At 43.1% G+C, this 16046-nt stretch overlaps 1 protein-coding gene across 1 annotated transcript in view; it reads left to right on the top strand.

Annotated features, from left to right (window-relative positions):
- The window catches only part of OSBPL1A (oxysterol binding protein like 1A), a 1294449-nt gene that overhangs the window by 153869 nt on the left and 1124534 nt on the right, over positions 1–16046 (top strand). Inside the window, exons 7-8 of the mRNA XM_069220031.1 lie at positions 4158–4302; positions 7798–7865. Coding sequence (XP_069076132.1) covers positions 4158–4302; positions 7798–7865 — 213 coding nt within the window. The remainder of the gene's footprint in view (positions 1–4157; positions 4303–7797; positions 7866–16046) is intronic.

Raw genomic sequence — 16046 nt, 5'->3', positions numbered from 1 at the left:
ATTCCCCCCACCCCCAAATCTCCTAAGCCCCCCTCCCCAACCTGTGGCTCCACAAAACAAATTCCTAGGCCTCAATGCTCTGCCTTGTAGGGTCACAAAGTCTTTAAGATCAGCCTGTGCACCACCTCTCACCTTCGAATAGAGTAGAATATTCTTTTCCAAGAGTGAATTTAGTGTAGTACTTCATCATGAGGCCCTCGGGCAGAGGAGTCCGCAGCCTGTTCCTTCCACTGCCTAGGTTCCCCAAACGACTTGCGGGATGTTTCAGATTAGCTGTGAAGGGGTGCAGTGCCACCCAGATATCCACTCGTTGGCCAGTCACTCATCCTGATGTCCAGAGAATTTGATCGGTAGAGTGGAACCCCCGACACAGCCCAAGTGAGCACAGGCGCAGTCCTGCTTCAGCAGTTTCCTTCTTTTCACTCTCCTGGACTGTGTTCTGTCCAGGCCGCAAGGGTTCAGCCCTGACCGCCGCTCTGCTTTGTTGTCTTTTATCTTCCTGTAACCTTTTTCCACTACCACTGCTCCAGAGTTGGGAGGCCTCTTGGCACCCCTGCCTTTCTTCTTGAGGATCCGACATGCTTGCCCGCATCCACGGTACCTGCACGCTGTGGCCTCTGCCCTTCTCCTCCCCTACGTCCGGCTGGGCTCTGGTATGTGCAACATTCCACCGTCTGTTCCAGGTGGGGCGGTGAGTCACAGGGGCTTCTCAAGCTCCAAGTTGCTGCCTCCTCCCCATGCCCCACTGCCTCCCGGTCGCCCAGTAAAACCAGGACCCAGTGGTCAAGCCATCTTTGCCAGGTCGCTTTGTGCCAAGGTTATTATTTCTACTCGCTTGAGCAACCTTCCCCCCCTTCTCTCCCCCCCCCCAACTGCCCAAAGATGTTCTACCAGGATAAAGGCAGGATTTCTTTGAGACCGACTGGAGCTCAGCTCCCCCATCTTGTCGGCCACGCCACCACTTCCAACCTCCTCCCTCCATAGTTTTGGTATTATTGATCGGTGTTAGAAATGGGGTTTTTGGTTGGCAGTCAGGTTACCCTCTGTCCAAGCAAGAACCCTCACTCTAGTCAGGGTAAGTCACACACAATCCAAATTATCCTGTGCCCACCCTCTGGTAGCTTGGCACGAGCAGTCAGGCTTAACTTAGAAGGCAATGTGTAAAGCGTTTGTGCAATAAATCATACAATAACACAATATAGCACCACAAAAATACACCACGCAGTGTTTAGAACAATATATAATATTTATCTGGGTATTTGCAGGTCAAAACGATCAAAGATGCAATATGAATTTGTAAAGGTATCACTGAAAAGTGATATGAAGTGTCTTAAGTCTTTAAAAAGTAAACAAAGTCTCTTTCAAGCACAAAGTACCTGGTTTGGAGTGGAAAATCTCCGCAGAGGGCCACAGAAGAGGAGATGCGTGGAAAAATGGTGTGTGCGTCGGTTGCGCCCCTTCACACACAGACTTGCGTCGTTATTTTTCACGCGGGGAAGACGTGCGTCGTTTTCCGGCATGCGGACCGTCTCCTTCTATGGATCGCGGGATTACCAGATGTCCCAGGGTCTGTGCATGGATTCTTCGGCTTGTTTTCCGGCTGCTCATCGTTCCGGGAGGCTGTGCGTGGAATTTTCTTTCTCACGGCAGGCATTGCGTCGGTTTCCCCTCTGGAAGTCGGGCGGCGTTGTCCATGCGAGGCCGTGACTCGAAGTTCCGGTCGCCCCATAGGCGTTGTGTCGAGCAGTGTCGGCGTGCAGCGATTTTCTCACCGCGGAGCAAGCTGTGTGTCGAAAGTTTCGGCGCACGAAGAGTTCAAATGAAAAAGAGAAGTCTTTTTGGTCCTGAGACTTCAGGGAACAGGAGGCAAGCTCTATCCAAGCCCTTGGAGAGCACTTTTACAGCCAGACAAGAGTTCAGCAAGGCAGCAGGCCAACAGCAAGGCAGCAGTCCTTTGTAGAAAGGAGACAGGTGAGTCCTTTGAGCAGCCAGGCAGTTCTTCTTGGCAGGATGTATTTTCTGATTCAGGTTTCTTCTCCAGCAAGTGTCTGATGAGGTAGGGCAGAGGCCCTGTTTTATACTAAATTGTGCCTTTGAAGTGGGGGTGACTTCAAAGAGTGGCTAAGAAATACACCAGGTCCCCTTTCAGTTCAATCCTGTCTGCCAGGGTCCCAGTAAGGGGGTGTGGCAGTCCTTTGTGTGAGGGCAGGCCCTCCACCCTCCCAGCCCAGGAAGACCCATTCAAAATACAGATGTATGCAAGTGAGGCTGAGTACCCTGTGTTTGGGGTGTGTCTGAGTGAATGCACAAGGAGCTGTCAACTAAACCTAGCCAGACGTGGATTGAAAGGCACAGAAAGATTTAAGTGCAAAGAAATGCTCACTTTCTAAAAGTGGCATTTCTAGAATAGTAATATTAAATCCGACTTCACCAGCCAGCAGGATTTTGTATTACCATTCTGGCCATACTAAATATGACCTTCCTGCTCCTTTCAGATCAGCAGCTGCCCCTTCAACAATGTATGAGGGCAGCCCCAATGTTGGCCTATGAAGGGAGCAGGCCTCACAGTAGTGTAAAAACTAATTTAGGAGTTTTACACTACCAGGACATATAAACTACACAGGTACATGTCCTGGCTTTTACCCACATAGCATCCTGCTCTAGGGGTTACCTAGGGCACACATTAGGGGTGACTTATATGTAGAAAAAGGGGAGTTTTAGGCTTGGCAAGTACTTTTAAATGCCAAGTCGAAGTGGCAGTGAAACTGCGCACACAGGCCTTGCAATGGCAGGCCTGAGACAGGGTTAAGGGGCTACTAAAGTGGGTGGCACAACCAGTGCTGGAGGCCCACTAGTAGCATTTAATCTACAGGGCCTAGGCACATATAGTGCACTCTACTAGGGTCTTACAAGTAAATCAAATAGCCAATCATGGATAAACCAATCAAGAGTACAATTTACACAGAGAGCATATGCACTTTAGCACTGGTTAGCAGTGGTAAAGTGCCCAGAGTTCAAAAGCCAACAGCAACAGGTCAGAAAAAATAGGAGGAAGTAGGCAAAAAGTTTGGGGATGACCCGGTCAAAAAGCTAGGTCCAACAATCGGTATTTATTTTTTGTTTACTATTGTATTGCTGACAGCAAGGTGGGAGTCCACTAATCATACTCGCCTTTTGAGGGGTTGCGTTTTATGGAGCTTGTATCTATCCATTCTATCCGTATTGTACTCTAGGTGAGTGGGGTCAGCCGTTGAGGATACCCGAGGTTGGAGTGGGTGTTGTCTGCATACTGATAAATGGAAATGCTTACACAGAAGCCCACTTTTTGATTCCATGTAGATGGATTATTAAGACTGAGCAAAGATGAACACTTTTGGCCGGATGGCCAAAATCTTATGAAGAGTTTGTCAAGAATAGAAAGGCCAGATGTAGGCTAGTCAGTAGAGAGTGCATGACATCAAGTGGAGTTTTTTTCTTTTTTTCTTTTTTTTTGTTGTTTAGAAGAGATATAGGTATTATTTTTACATCTGGACAGGGGGTAATGGCTTGCTCTACTGCCTCAAAGACACCACATCAGCCCAGCTGAAATGCATTGTATGCTAGGTAATGCCACATTGCAGGACTGAAGAGTCTTGATCAGATTACAGTCTCATGGACTCCACTGGCTCTCTTGCATCGTCCTGAAGACTTGTTGCTTTTTTATACAAGGCCGCAATGAACAGCAAACGCTCTGTCTGTAAGTGTCCATCACTGTCAGATTCGAACACACTTGCAGCTAGGACATCGATAGGCAGGTGAAGGAATAACCCAAAAAATATGAAACGGTCCTTCTCGATCTACATACCCTGGATCTCAAACAGCATCCCTATAACCATCAGAACTGCCCCAATCCTCCTCCTTAGGGAAAAGGAGGAAACTTCCCTTTGTTAAATGTATTTTGCTTTTTCACTGACATTTTGAGCAAGTTAACTCACATCTCTGAAACATGAAACCTTAAGGACTGGTGGTAATGTAGCCATGTAATTGTAGTTCACAAAGGTTGCTTATTTTTTCTTGACTTAATGCTGTTCATTAGAAGCTTTTATACAGCGACTACAAGTAAAACTATCCAAAGCATATTTATAGAATAAAAATTAATCTTTTGTATATTCGTATAGCTAAATGGGCCAAAGCCTCCAGATGTCAACTGCGTAGACCAGATGGGAAATACTCCTTTACATTGTGCTGCTTACCGTGGTCTGAAGCAATCTGCCATAAAACTACTGAGGAACGGATCTGATACTAAGATAAAGAACAAAAATCGTAAGTAATAAGTTCAATAATAATAAGTAATTAGTTAAAGTTAAACTATGAGGAATGGAGTAATAATCCACAGTGTGACAGATCATGAGCACTACACAGCCACAGAAGTAATATGCATGTAAGGTGCAATTTTCAGTGCTTGACAGTACGTTTATCTATTAAATTCATGCATGTTGTGCCTAGAACTCTCGAGGTGGTTGTGATGTGCTATGGTCTATGTATGGTTTGCAGTTTGGTCAGTTTGCATTTCAGTAAATCATTGCAATTGCAGCTTTAATGTGAACACATTTGAATGCTGGATCCCAAAGTAACAAGCACCAGTGGTCTACATCTGCCTGGCTGTCGTGTGGGAGATATTGAAATGTACTTAAGCGTAGGTTTGGCTCTTCTACACCCACGTTTAATGTGCCCACGCTGTAATGCAAAAGAAAGAGCTATGATTTTAATACATTTTTCGATCTTTATGAAATCTGTTTTAGTATCAAAGTCATAGCTTTGTTTCTGTAAAAATATGGCTCTCTGTCTTTGGAGTCTGGGAGAGTGGATGGCTAGTAGATCCTAATAAGGTAAGTGACCTCGAAACACAATAAATCTGCCTTTATTCAGAGACTGTTTTTTCTATGAAGAACATCTGCTTAGGAGGTGAGTCTTCGATATAGAACCTAAATAATGTGCAAAATGATGTTTAAATGCTGGTGATAAAAGTGGAGCAACCTTCTCTCTGAGCATGCAATAGCTCCAGTCCTAATGCTAGTTAAACACAGCTTCTGAAGTTTCTTACAGTTTGAAATCTCTTCTAGGTTCACGTACTGTACATTATTCTGCCCATAAATTATTTTAGTGTTCCTATTTTCATCTTTTGTTTTTCATTTTTGGATGTCGACCTGGGTGAGCTAATTACTATGACATCGACTGCAGCCAAAAATTGTCTGGAACATCACCACTCTGTATGTGAGCATTTTGTCACTTCTATTGATACATTAATAAACCGGGATATTTCAACAGTTAGAGGTTTTATTTAACATGAAAATAAAGCTAACTTACTCATAGTTTGAGAATCTCTCTTCTAATATGAACACCTGTGTGATTTCCCTAATTCACTGTATATTGTGGCAAGATCCTCCACCCCAGATTATCTAAGGGCTGAGGTAATGACACAGATAGGAGGACTGGTCACTCGGGTCCTAGGATACAATAGCAGTTAAATGCCACCAGCTCAGCAGGAGGGACAAGCTGAAATTATTCCATGTATAGTTCCCATTGTTAAAGCTAAGCTGAATATCTTATAAACAGGATGTTAGTTACACCAATGTCAGGAGGGAAATCTGAAGATAGGGCTTACCAGTGTCGACTCAGCAGCTCTGGAGCGCTATGCTCCAGACCCCCTTCCCAAATTATGTTATGATATGTTATGTGCTTTGGTAAAGTGCACTGTCACCTGCAAAGGTCTCCTAGTGCTGAGTACAAGTGTGTGACTAGCCAAGCCTATGGTAGGTTGGTTAATTGAAAAGCCAGGTCCTCACTTCTTGCAGAATTCAAGAAGGAGTGGGGACTCTGATGTGGCGTGGGAGGTCATTCCTCACTTTAGGAGGGATGTAAGAGAACTTCTGTCCTCCTGATCTTGTTCTCTGTCTGGATGCATGGGATGTGTGCAAGTAAGAGTCCTGCAGAACGGAGGTGTCTGGGTGGTTGGTGGGAGGAAATGCAACTGTTCAGGTAGGTGTGGCCAGAGTTTTGCAATGCCTTGAATGTGCATGTGAAGAGTTTGAATTGAGTGCATTTGGTTCTCAGAAGTCAGTGTCATTTCCTGAGGTGTGGTGTGGTGTGAGTTCTGTGTGGTAAGTTGATGATGAGTCTGGCTGCCGAGTTCTTTTAGTGAGTTGCTTGATCGTCCCGGCATAGAGCTTGTTCCCATAGTCCAACTTGCTTGTGACTAGGGTGTAAGTGACAGTTTTCCTAGTGTTGCTTGGGAGCCATTTGAAGTTCTTCCTCAGCATTTCCAGGGTGTGAAGCAGGATGCAGTGATGGTGTGTACTTGTGCAGCATGTCCAGTGTGCTGTTGATGATTATTCCGAGGTTCCTGGCATGGGTTGTGGGTCCGAGTTCGGACAGCCACCAGTTTGAGTCCAATGGTGAGATGATCACTACTTCTGTCTTGTTGGTGTTAAGCTTATCCTGCAGTGTGGGTGGGTTTGGTAACATGTTGGGTGAGGACAATGTTTCTGGGATTTTCTAGAAGGGCCATACAGTTTGGGTTGGTGCGGTCTGCTGGGTTTATTTCATGAACAGAAAGGCTGGCCATGTTCACTGTTTGTATGCCAGTATGACAAAGATCAACACATAGTAGCGATGGTACTCCGTGACAATGCTGACTATGAATCTGCAATTATGAATCATCATGAAAGCTTGGCAAACCTGACCACACTTATTGTAAACTTAACCTTTGTTATCTGAACTTTACAGGCAGCAACTACAAATATATTTGGCTTCTATAGATAAAAAGACTCACAACTGTGTCTCTATCACACATCACCTTTGAGTGTGAGGAAGGGCTATATTCTCTCTTTCTCACTCTGAACAGATGTCATAATGAACAGAATGATGTTCAATGTATTTGTATATATGGTTTATGTCAAGCGGCTTTTTTGTGCAAATGTTAGAAATAAAAATACTTAACTAGAAACAAAGAGGTAAATCTAGTGAGATATAATCATTATACAGAATTTTGCAGTGTGGGCCAATTTAACATGGAATCTGCAGGACAGTACTCGTGTGTTTCTAGAGTTAGATTTACTGTGTTAAGGTGACATATATTTGACCTTTGCACTCCAGTAATAAATCTGTGAGTGATTGGTGTCATTTAAATCACAGGTTACACCAGGGAAACGCAAATGAACAGAATAAAAAAGTACCAGGACGTAGATTGACCAAATAGGTGTCCCTTGACAGGCATTTGTGAAACCTAAACATACTAGTGTTAGAATGTTAGCTGCAAAATGGATCATCACTGCATTTATTTGTGTTTTAGATCGTTGTCTTACAACCATCCTACAATGTTTATTTCAAATTAATAATGTGGTTTATAGTGTTGGTTGATACCCTTTGCTTATGGGAGCTATTTAATGACTAAAGCTGCACCCTACTGTAGGTGAAATCTTTTTTGAGAAGTTCATATACCAGTTTGTAATTGCTATAAAAACTGATATCATTTAAATAGAAAGGAGCTGCCTAATGGACAAATTAGAGCAAGCATTTCCGTGACTGGACTAGGTCCACAGTGCTGACCTATGGGTGATAAAATTAATTTTTAGCTGCTTAACACCCAATATGTTTTAATGATTCTGTGAGCCATTTACAGCCCTATATTCAGTTTCATGTAAAAATACATTTCTAAACAGCTTTTTATTCAGTTTCATGTAAATTATATCATTTTATATATAAATTGCACTCTATAGAGGAGTTGATCATGTGTTTTTCTCATTACCTGTTTAACAGAACAGACACCTCTTGACTTGGCTCAAAATACAGAAATGAAACATTTACTTGGAGGCTGTCTAGGGAAGGTGAGTGTGTGTTCATCACTAGTGAAACTGTTGGAACATGAAATATGCTTCTTACTTTAAGGTGATTCCCATCTTGACTTTTCCTGTCTCATAAAATTCTCATTGATCATGTAGGCTGCTGCACCCTTATTTAGAAATGTTATGCTTGCCTTTCTTTCAGTAGCATCTCATCCCCCTTTTTAGACTAACAACTCTAGTAGTAATTCTGGTTAAGAATACCAAAATTGTCTCCATCCTTAAACATGCTCTAAATTATTATTCTTTATTTTAAGTAGTCCCTGATCTCAGAATTGTAATACTAGGAAACCTATATGTAGCCATATATCAGTGAATGGCTATCCAATCGTTTGTCTGACAGCAGACACTAACATTCACTCTTGGTGTCCACCTTAGATTATTTTCTGCCATGGTGCTGTTGGAGGAAATCCTACCTTAAATTGCTTATTATTTTTCTGTGATTTTTTTTGTTGTTCTCTGGAATCATTATTGATTGTGAACTATAGAAATATTGATTGTGTGAGTTGTCGCCATCCCTCAAGACTGTGTGACCCTCTGCCGTACAAGAAATTTTGAGACCCAGTCACCGCAAATACCATGCCAATCCTCAAAGAAAAGAGGACTATTTTCAACAAAAAACACCCCATGTGAACTTAAAACAAAAAGGCTCTGGAAGACTACTCTTTGAACCCTGTCCAGGATATTCCGAATTGTGAAATAAGCCCCTGGAAGTTGATCATTCGGGAATAAAGGTGCCCAATGTATGTTGAGAGGCCTACAGCAAAGGAGAATGACTGCTGTTATAGAAAAGTAATGCCCATAGGACAACCCCCCCTTTAAAAACAGAGTTGCAGTTCTAGAGCCACAAACTACTGTATGTCAAAAGATTAAGAAAAAAAAAAAAAGCTTACGTTCTAGTGACTTGGGAATAATGTGGCTCACCCACGCCTTGCTTGTAGAGCAACAAGCAATTATGGTAAGGTAACAAAGGAGTTGTCGGAACAGGTTTCACTATTGATTTACTTTTCATTGTGAAGACAAATAACTGGTCCTACAAAGACAGTTGACATATAATCAGTTGCTAAGCAGATAGAATTTTAGATATTCAGTTGCAGTTTTAGCTCTTTCACAAGTCCTCCTACATCCTAACCACTGACTGCTTATTTATGAGATATTTTAACACATTACTGAGCCTAATGTATTTTGGTGTGTTGTTACTATTGAGTACTCTGTTATGATTGTTGGATGGCGGTTGAGTTAGACTTTCAGTAATGGTAAGGTCAGATGATTACATCACTTTAAAAAAACGAGAGGTTAAATTTATGGAAGACTAAATCTGACATGATTCAAGAGATGTAATTTGAGGAGTCTAAACCTCAATCAAAGGACTATGTGCAAGGTTGCAGGTGTATGGGGTGGAAGAGGTTCACAAGTTGGAAAGAGAGGAGCGTTTCATTTGTCTTTTTTTTATTTATTTTTTTAATTAACCAAATGTCTGTGACTTTTTTGTTCATAAATTCAGAAATACAGTACAGGAAAGAGAATATGGCATGAATAAGTTGGGAATCAGATTATTGTGGTTGTTGGGTGTTGGTAGGGTGTTGGCAATAAGTATGCATTCCTGACTGGCAGCACTATTTCCATGTTCTGTATTCACACAGTTGGGAACAAGATCATCATAAAAATGTGTTAGAGAGCCCAACAACTCAGAGGGCATACAAGCACCAGATATCCATTGTCTGCCATGCATAAGTAAACCAACTGTATTCACAAGGCTGTCATGACTGAGACCAAAAATAGTTTCTACTTAACCCAGTTTCTTCTCAGACCACTTAAAACAACTGTGGGTGCCTGAGAGACTTCTGTTTACTCCAGGCTTCTAAGGAGCAGCAAGTAAGTGAAACTAGTGCAGTCTGTTTAAATACGTGTTTTCTCATTCACCAACCTGTCAACAGCATGCTCCTGTCAGTCTACATGATGACTGTAATAGCTGCGCTCTATGAAACACACATTTTGAACGTAATCTTCTTGATTTGTCCAGAGGCCATACCAAATGCTCGAAGTAGATTATTTGAAAGATCTTCATTTTATTTTGTTTTATGTTTTTAGAAGAAAAAAAAACAATAATATAAAACTTAGAAAAGTTTCAACCTCATAGCTTCACACACCTCAGACCTGCATAATCAGAATAACTTTCCCTGGCTGATTGCGACACCTCTTCTTTTATCATCTCAAGTCACTTAATTCCATCCATGAGCCCCTTTCCTTGTCAAATTTCCACAGGCATCCCTGGGCACTACACACAGAACATTCAGCCTGCATACACTAATCCGTTCTAACGTTCCAGAGTGCCAAGGTGGGAGATTTGCTATTTCCCCATAGCCAAGCTATATGAGCGTACATATAGGCAGCATGTATCCCTCCCCCCGCCCCCCAAATATTCCTAGTGCAGCTTATTCGAGGTCTATTACCAGATTCTCTTCCATGTGTCCAGTATGGCTGTAGCCAGGGAAGTTCAATTTTTTGCATGATTCTTTTTATTGCTAAGTTTATATTAACAGAACAGTACATTACATTCATGTTGGTCCTAATATCATGTCAACACATTGGTCACACGTCTCATGTGTTTCATGAGAGTCTCTTCTAATAGTATAATAAAGAGTGTCTGGATTGAAGAACAATAAAGTTAGCTAGTAAAGTGTGCAAACTCCATATTGTAACTAGTTGTTCCTGTGGAGCCCTCAGTAGTGGTAACTGATACGTTGATTGATTGACTACTTGGGTTCAAGAGCATATATTTGATTATCTAGTAACTCTGTTTCTCTGCTAAGTGGTAGTTAGCTTGGCTATGGATTTGTTTATAAATGTGGATTCTAAGGCAATGAGAAGCACAACAATGAAATACAATAATAAGGTAATACAATTGAACATGGAGCCCAAAACAATCGCCTCAATACCTCCGTAAGCAAGGAGCTCCCCTGTATAGTTACATAAATGATTATGTGCAAAAATTAGCATGTGTCTTAGTATAGATTGCCACCTATAAAGTGTCCCGGATCCTTGTATAGAAATGTGGTAAATAAATAAATTACCAATGACACTCTCAACATACTAAAAATTCTATTCCTGCGGTGTTGCTGTAAGTGGTGGAGTTGTTATATTGGAGTCATTATCTGCCTCCGAATCACGCAAAGATGCCAACATCATTTCCCAGCTAACATATAGGGGATATTTACGTAGGCCTAGTGTATCCTCACGCCTCAGTGCCACCCCTTCAGCTTCCACCCATGTCAGAAAGGAGTGTTTCCAGGCTAATGCAGATGGTGACTCAGCAGCTTTCCATCTCCGGGTTATCAATCGTTTGGCTGTTGAAAGCTCAAGGTCCAGGGATCTTGTGGGACCCTAGCAGTTCTTGCTTCTAGGAAATAGGCCTATCATACAGGTTTCCCATTTGTGTGGCAGCGAACGCGACGTGTATGCTGACAGACATGCCGTGATAGTGCTACAGTAGATTTGTAAGGAGGGACAGGACCACAACATGTGGAGAACATCCACATTTATTTGCTTACAACGGAGGAAGGCCGCATCAGTGTGGTTCAAATATCTATTAATGCGGGCTGGAGTAAGGTATGCTCTATGGATAATATAAAATTGGATGAGACAGAATCTGGAGTTGTGGGGATAGTTGTGTGGCTGGACAGGGCTGATTTCCACTGCGTGTCTGTGAGGGGAACGCCAGAATCCGCCTCGCACGCAGCATGCTGTGATCGTGTTGTGTATGAGTTTGAAGCGCGTCTGTGAACCATCTAATCAGGTGTCTTCCCTGTCCTATATCCTGCATATATTGTACTTGTAAATGAGTTGGAGGTGCGGTTGTCAGGTCTCCCCACCTGCTCGACAATGCTCTCAGCAACGAATTATAGATCAGGAACTGCCCCGCCGGGAAGCCCGTCTCAGCCACCAGTGCATGAAATGGAGTCAGTTTGTTATCGCTATAGAGATCGTCCAGTGTGTATAAGTTTGCAGCATGCCAAGGTCTGAGTTTGGTGGCAGTTGGGACTCCCGGACCACAAGGTGTACCTAGCAGCGTCAATACCGGCGCAAAAGGGATGGTCCCCTTCATAAAATGTAAGCATCTGCGGTAACCGCGGTAGGCCACATTAAGCAGGAGCACCTCAGGTGGCGTTGAGTTTGTGAGTGGATGAAAAAGGTGCGTTAGTTGCGCAAGTGTCAAGGGATTGGAGGTGGTCACCGTATCGGAAAGCTGAAGTTCCGCCAGCCACCAGGACACCCACTGAAGCTGCGAGGCCAGATAGTAATGTTCCTGATTTGGTGCCGAAAGGCCGCTGTACTCCAAATGCAAGTAGTTTTTTCACTGCCACTCTGCAACGACCCTTATTCCAAAGAAATTCTCGAATTCTGGGCTCTATTTCCCTAGAAAAACTGGCTTGGACATAGTATGGTAGGTTAGAGAAGTTGTATAATAAACGCAGTAACACTATCATCTTCAAGAGGGCGATTCGTCCTGCAACTGAGAGTGGTAGCGATTGCCAAAAGGCCATTTGGGAGCAGATAGATGTCACTGCCCTTCTAAGATTACCGTCTTGTAGATCCTCCCTTCGGTGATATATTTGTATGCCTAGATACCGGAACGTCCGTGGCTGCCAAGGGACACCAACACCAGAAAGACACAGCCCTGGATTCAGAATCTCTGGCTCGAAGGGGAAAAGGCAGGATTTCACCCAGTTGACCCGCAGACCAGAGAGAGCTGCAAAATGCTGCAGGGTGATCCCGATTGCTGAAGGGATGTTATTGATGTCCCTAAAATACAACAGGAGGTGATATGGTATGCAGGCCATCACCCAGCACGATGTTCCAGTTCACACCCCGGTTGCGAATCTTCACAGCCAACGGCTCCATCGCTAGGGAGAACAGTAACGGAGAAAGAGGGCAGCCCTGTCGTGTTCCCCCTGTTCAATTCAACTGGGTCCGAAATGCTCCTACCCATCTTGACTCGGTAGCTGGGGTAGTTCCATAGGGTGTGTAGCATGGTCCCTTGTCAACTGCAACCTCACAAACATTTGTTGTAGGCTGTCTTCCCCATTTGTAATAACCTTGTTCTGGATTAGTGGTGTATTTTTAATTGCACTAATTTAAACCCTGCTTGTATGGCCACCTCCCTAGGGTGACAACAAGCCTCCCCTAATCTTCATCCCCTAGTATCTCCATATTCCTTTCCATTCCCATTTGCCCTGCAGTATATCGAGGGACGGGTAGATCTTATTTGTCCACCACACCCTGCTGTACCTCCCTGTAGCCTGCAAGGTCATGTTTGATTTGTTTAAAATGTAAAAACAGATTGTCTGGCAGCTCATACTCCTATTTCAGCTCTTCAAAAGAGCAGAGTCCGTATGCATTCCATATATTGCCTGTCTTTGTTATCCCTATTGTTGGAGGCTGGTTATTAGTAGAGGTAAGTAGGTACCTCACACTAGCAATAATGCCCCCAGAAGGTGTTAGTCAAGTTTTCAAAACATTAGCCTCTGGTTCAACCCCTGGTAGCTTGGCAACGAGCAGGCAGGATTAATTTAGGAGACAAGTATGTAAAGCATTTTAATACACCAATACAGTAAATAAATAAGACACAACATACAATAAAAATCCCACACCAATTTTTAAAATTATCTTTAAAATGACGACAAAACAACAAAAATCCAATATATGGAACAAGAGATGAGAATTTTTAAGGATTAAAAGTAAAACTAGCGCTTTGAAGCAAATAGCGCTCAAAGGGAAGGTTTCACTGAACCAGGGCAGTCTAGAGTTCCAGCCGTCCACAATATAACACTTTTACACTTACTTCCAGAAGTGTTTCTTGATGGTCCACAGCCCTAATCCAAGGTTCCAGAATCTCTTAATTGCTCCTTGAGACGTTGGGACTACAATTCCCACAGTGCACTTGTCCAAATCATTGCAGGTTCACTGGATGCAGTCCAGGCTTGGGACTTTTGTGGAAGCTGGTGCAGGGAATCTTTTTTTTTAACCTTTTACTTTCAGGGAGTCCACTCATGAATTCTTTTAAAAGCAAGGCAAAGTCCTTGGGGCTGTTGTTCCATTGTGCAGCAGGAGCAATACTTTAGTATTCAGTCCTCTGGGTTGCAGACCAGGGTTCCTGCAAGACAGTCCTCCTTGTGACTTCAGGCAGCAGATCTGAGTTCCAGTGCAGATCAACCACTTTTATTCAGTCATCTTGGGGATGGTCAGTGGCCGTCCTTGTCCAGTGAGCTGCAGGGTGCCACCCAAAAGCATGCCAACTTCCTCCAAAGTGTGGCATCTTGTCCCATAAACCATTGCACTTCAACATTACAAGATGCCGGATTTTCCTCGAGAGGTGCAAGACCTGGCTAAACCAACCCACTGGTGTAGCTAGTTTTTATTAACTCTCACTCTGGACATCTACAAAGTCCTTTACTAATCCCACTGTCTATCAGTGGGGTGGGTGAGAGGGCAGGCTTGGCTGCATTCCTTTCTGACTTTCTTCCTTTTGAAGCGCAGTTTGATTTACCCAGTCCCCTTCCTTGCTTCGCTTCAGCATCTGCCACCCTCCCCCATCAGATAACCTCTGCTCATTGCAGGCCACTTATCACCTCATTAAAGCAGCCTGGCTGATCCTGTTAGGGCTGACCAATCAGAAGAGACCACTAGCAGGCTGGAATTTGGCTTCTAGAAAAAGTCTTGTAGCTTATTTTCTGTATTAGTTATGATAAATTCAGCAAATGCGAGTTGTTGGATTTATCATTACCATTTGTTTGAGTCCTTTCATGCTATATTTACCTCCTTCTTAGCAATACTTATGAAGAAATTACCATTTTAGCTTATGCAGCTAACTTTCTACAGTGAGGGAAATGAAAGGGGTTGTTTTTCCCTCACCAGGGCATATACATCTTTTATAATGTCCCTGCTTATAAGTACATGGCACTCCACCACTAGGGATATCTAGAGGAGATCTTGGGGGTCAAATATGTAAAAATAAGGTGGGTTATCACTTTGGAAGTACCTTTAATTCCAAAGTTTAATTTGCATACATTTTACTTTTTAAAAGCAGCAGGCAACACAGCAGTACACACTCCAGTGCAGGAAATCTTCTGGGTCTCTAAACATCCCTGCGTTATTATATCATTATATTCTAGGGACTTAAATGAAGTTTGAATCCCCCTTGCACTATCGTCTACTAGGGACTTACATAGGTCTGTCATGCCAGTTGTAATTATAATATTTCCTTTTATTCAGAGTACTGCCCTAGGCCTGGTTAGCAGAGCCCAGGGCACAGTCCGGGTCAGTTACCATCAGTCTCAGTCAGAAACATTGGGGTAAGCATGCTAAAAGGATGACTTTATCACATCTATCATGACCCAATATTTCCTTGTCCTCCATTGTTTTCAGATCTGCATATATATATCTAAGTCCCATAGGGAGGTCTCTAGTGTCACTTTAACCCTCCATCCCATTTTCATTGTGCCATTTTCCTATAATTTAACAACCAATTCTGCCTGGGATGGGTGTCCGGCGACTTGGTCCTTACAATACAGCCTACATACATCCCACACTGGGGCCCATCCCCGGTCTGTCTCTGTGACAATATTGAGGGTTCTTGTAGGAGAGAGAAAGCCCACTCATTCACCACAAGTAGTTGTGAAACCCAATCGTATAACCGGAGGTCAGGAACAGCTATTCTACCTTCGTGATGGCTCTTAGTCAGGGGATTTAATGCTGTGTGTTGTACCCCAACCCCTCCCACCCCATCCCATTGTAGAGTCTTTGAGTTATTTGCTTAAAGTAGATTGATAACTTCTATCCTTCGCAAACAGGCAGTTCTTCCTCATTATTCTGTCACTGAACTGGGTGTCAAAGTTGGGTCATCTTAGACAAAATGATTGAATGTAAGGATCTGTTCAGGGAGCCCACTAGAGGAAGGTCTGCATGACGGTTCATGTACACGTTTTCCTAATAAAAGAATCTGTATCGGATTTGCTGCTCCTATATTATAGATGGAGATGCCAGGAAAGTTACATTTTCAACACACTTATACCCATTTGGGTTTCATCGGTCTATACAGGAATTATTATGGGAAAGCCCCCTTCCTTTTGCGCAGACCGTAGGTGCATGTTTTGGAAAAAATCCCTC

Source organism: Pleurodeles waltl, chromosome 2_2 (assembly GCF_031143425.1).
Source record: "Pleurodeles waltl isolate 20211129_DDA chromosome 2_2, aPleWal1.hap1.20221129, whole genome shotgun sequence".
Classification (NCBI taxonomy): domain Eukaryota; kingdom Metazoa; phylum Chordata; class Amphibia; order Caudata; family Salamandridae; genus Pleurodeles; species Pleurodeles waltl.
The sequence above is the reverse complement of the archived record's forward strand: the minus strand, read 5'-3'. Positions and strand labels throughout refer to the sequence as shown.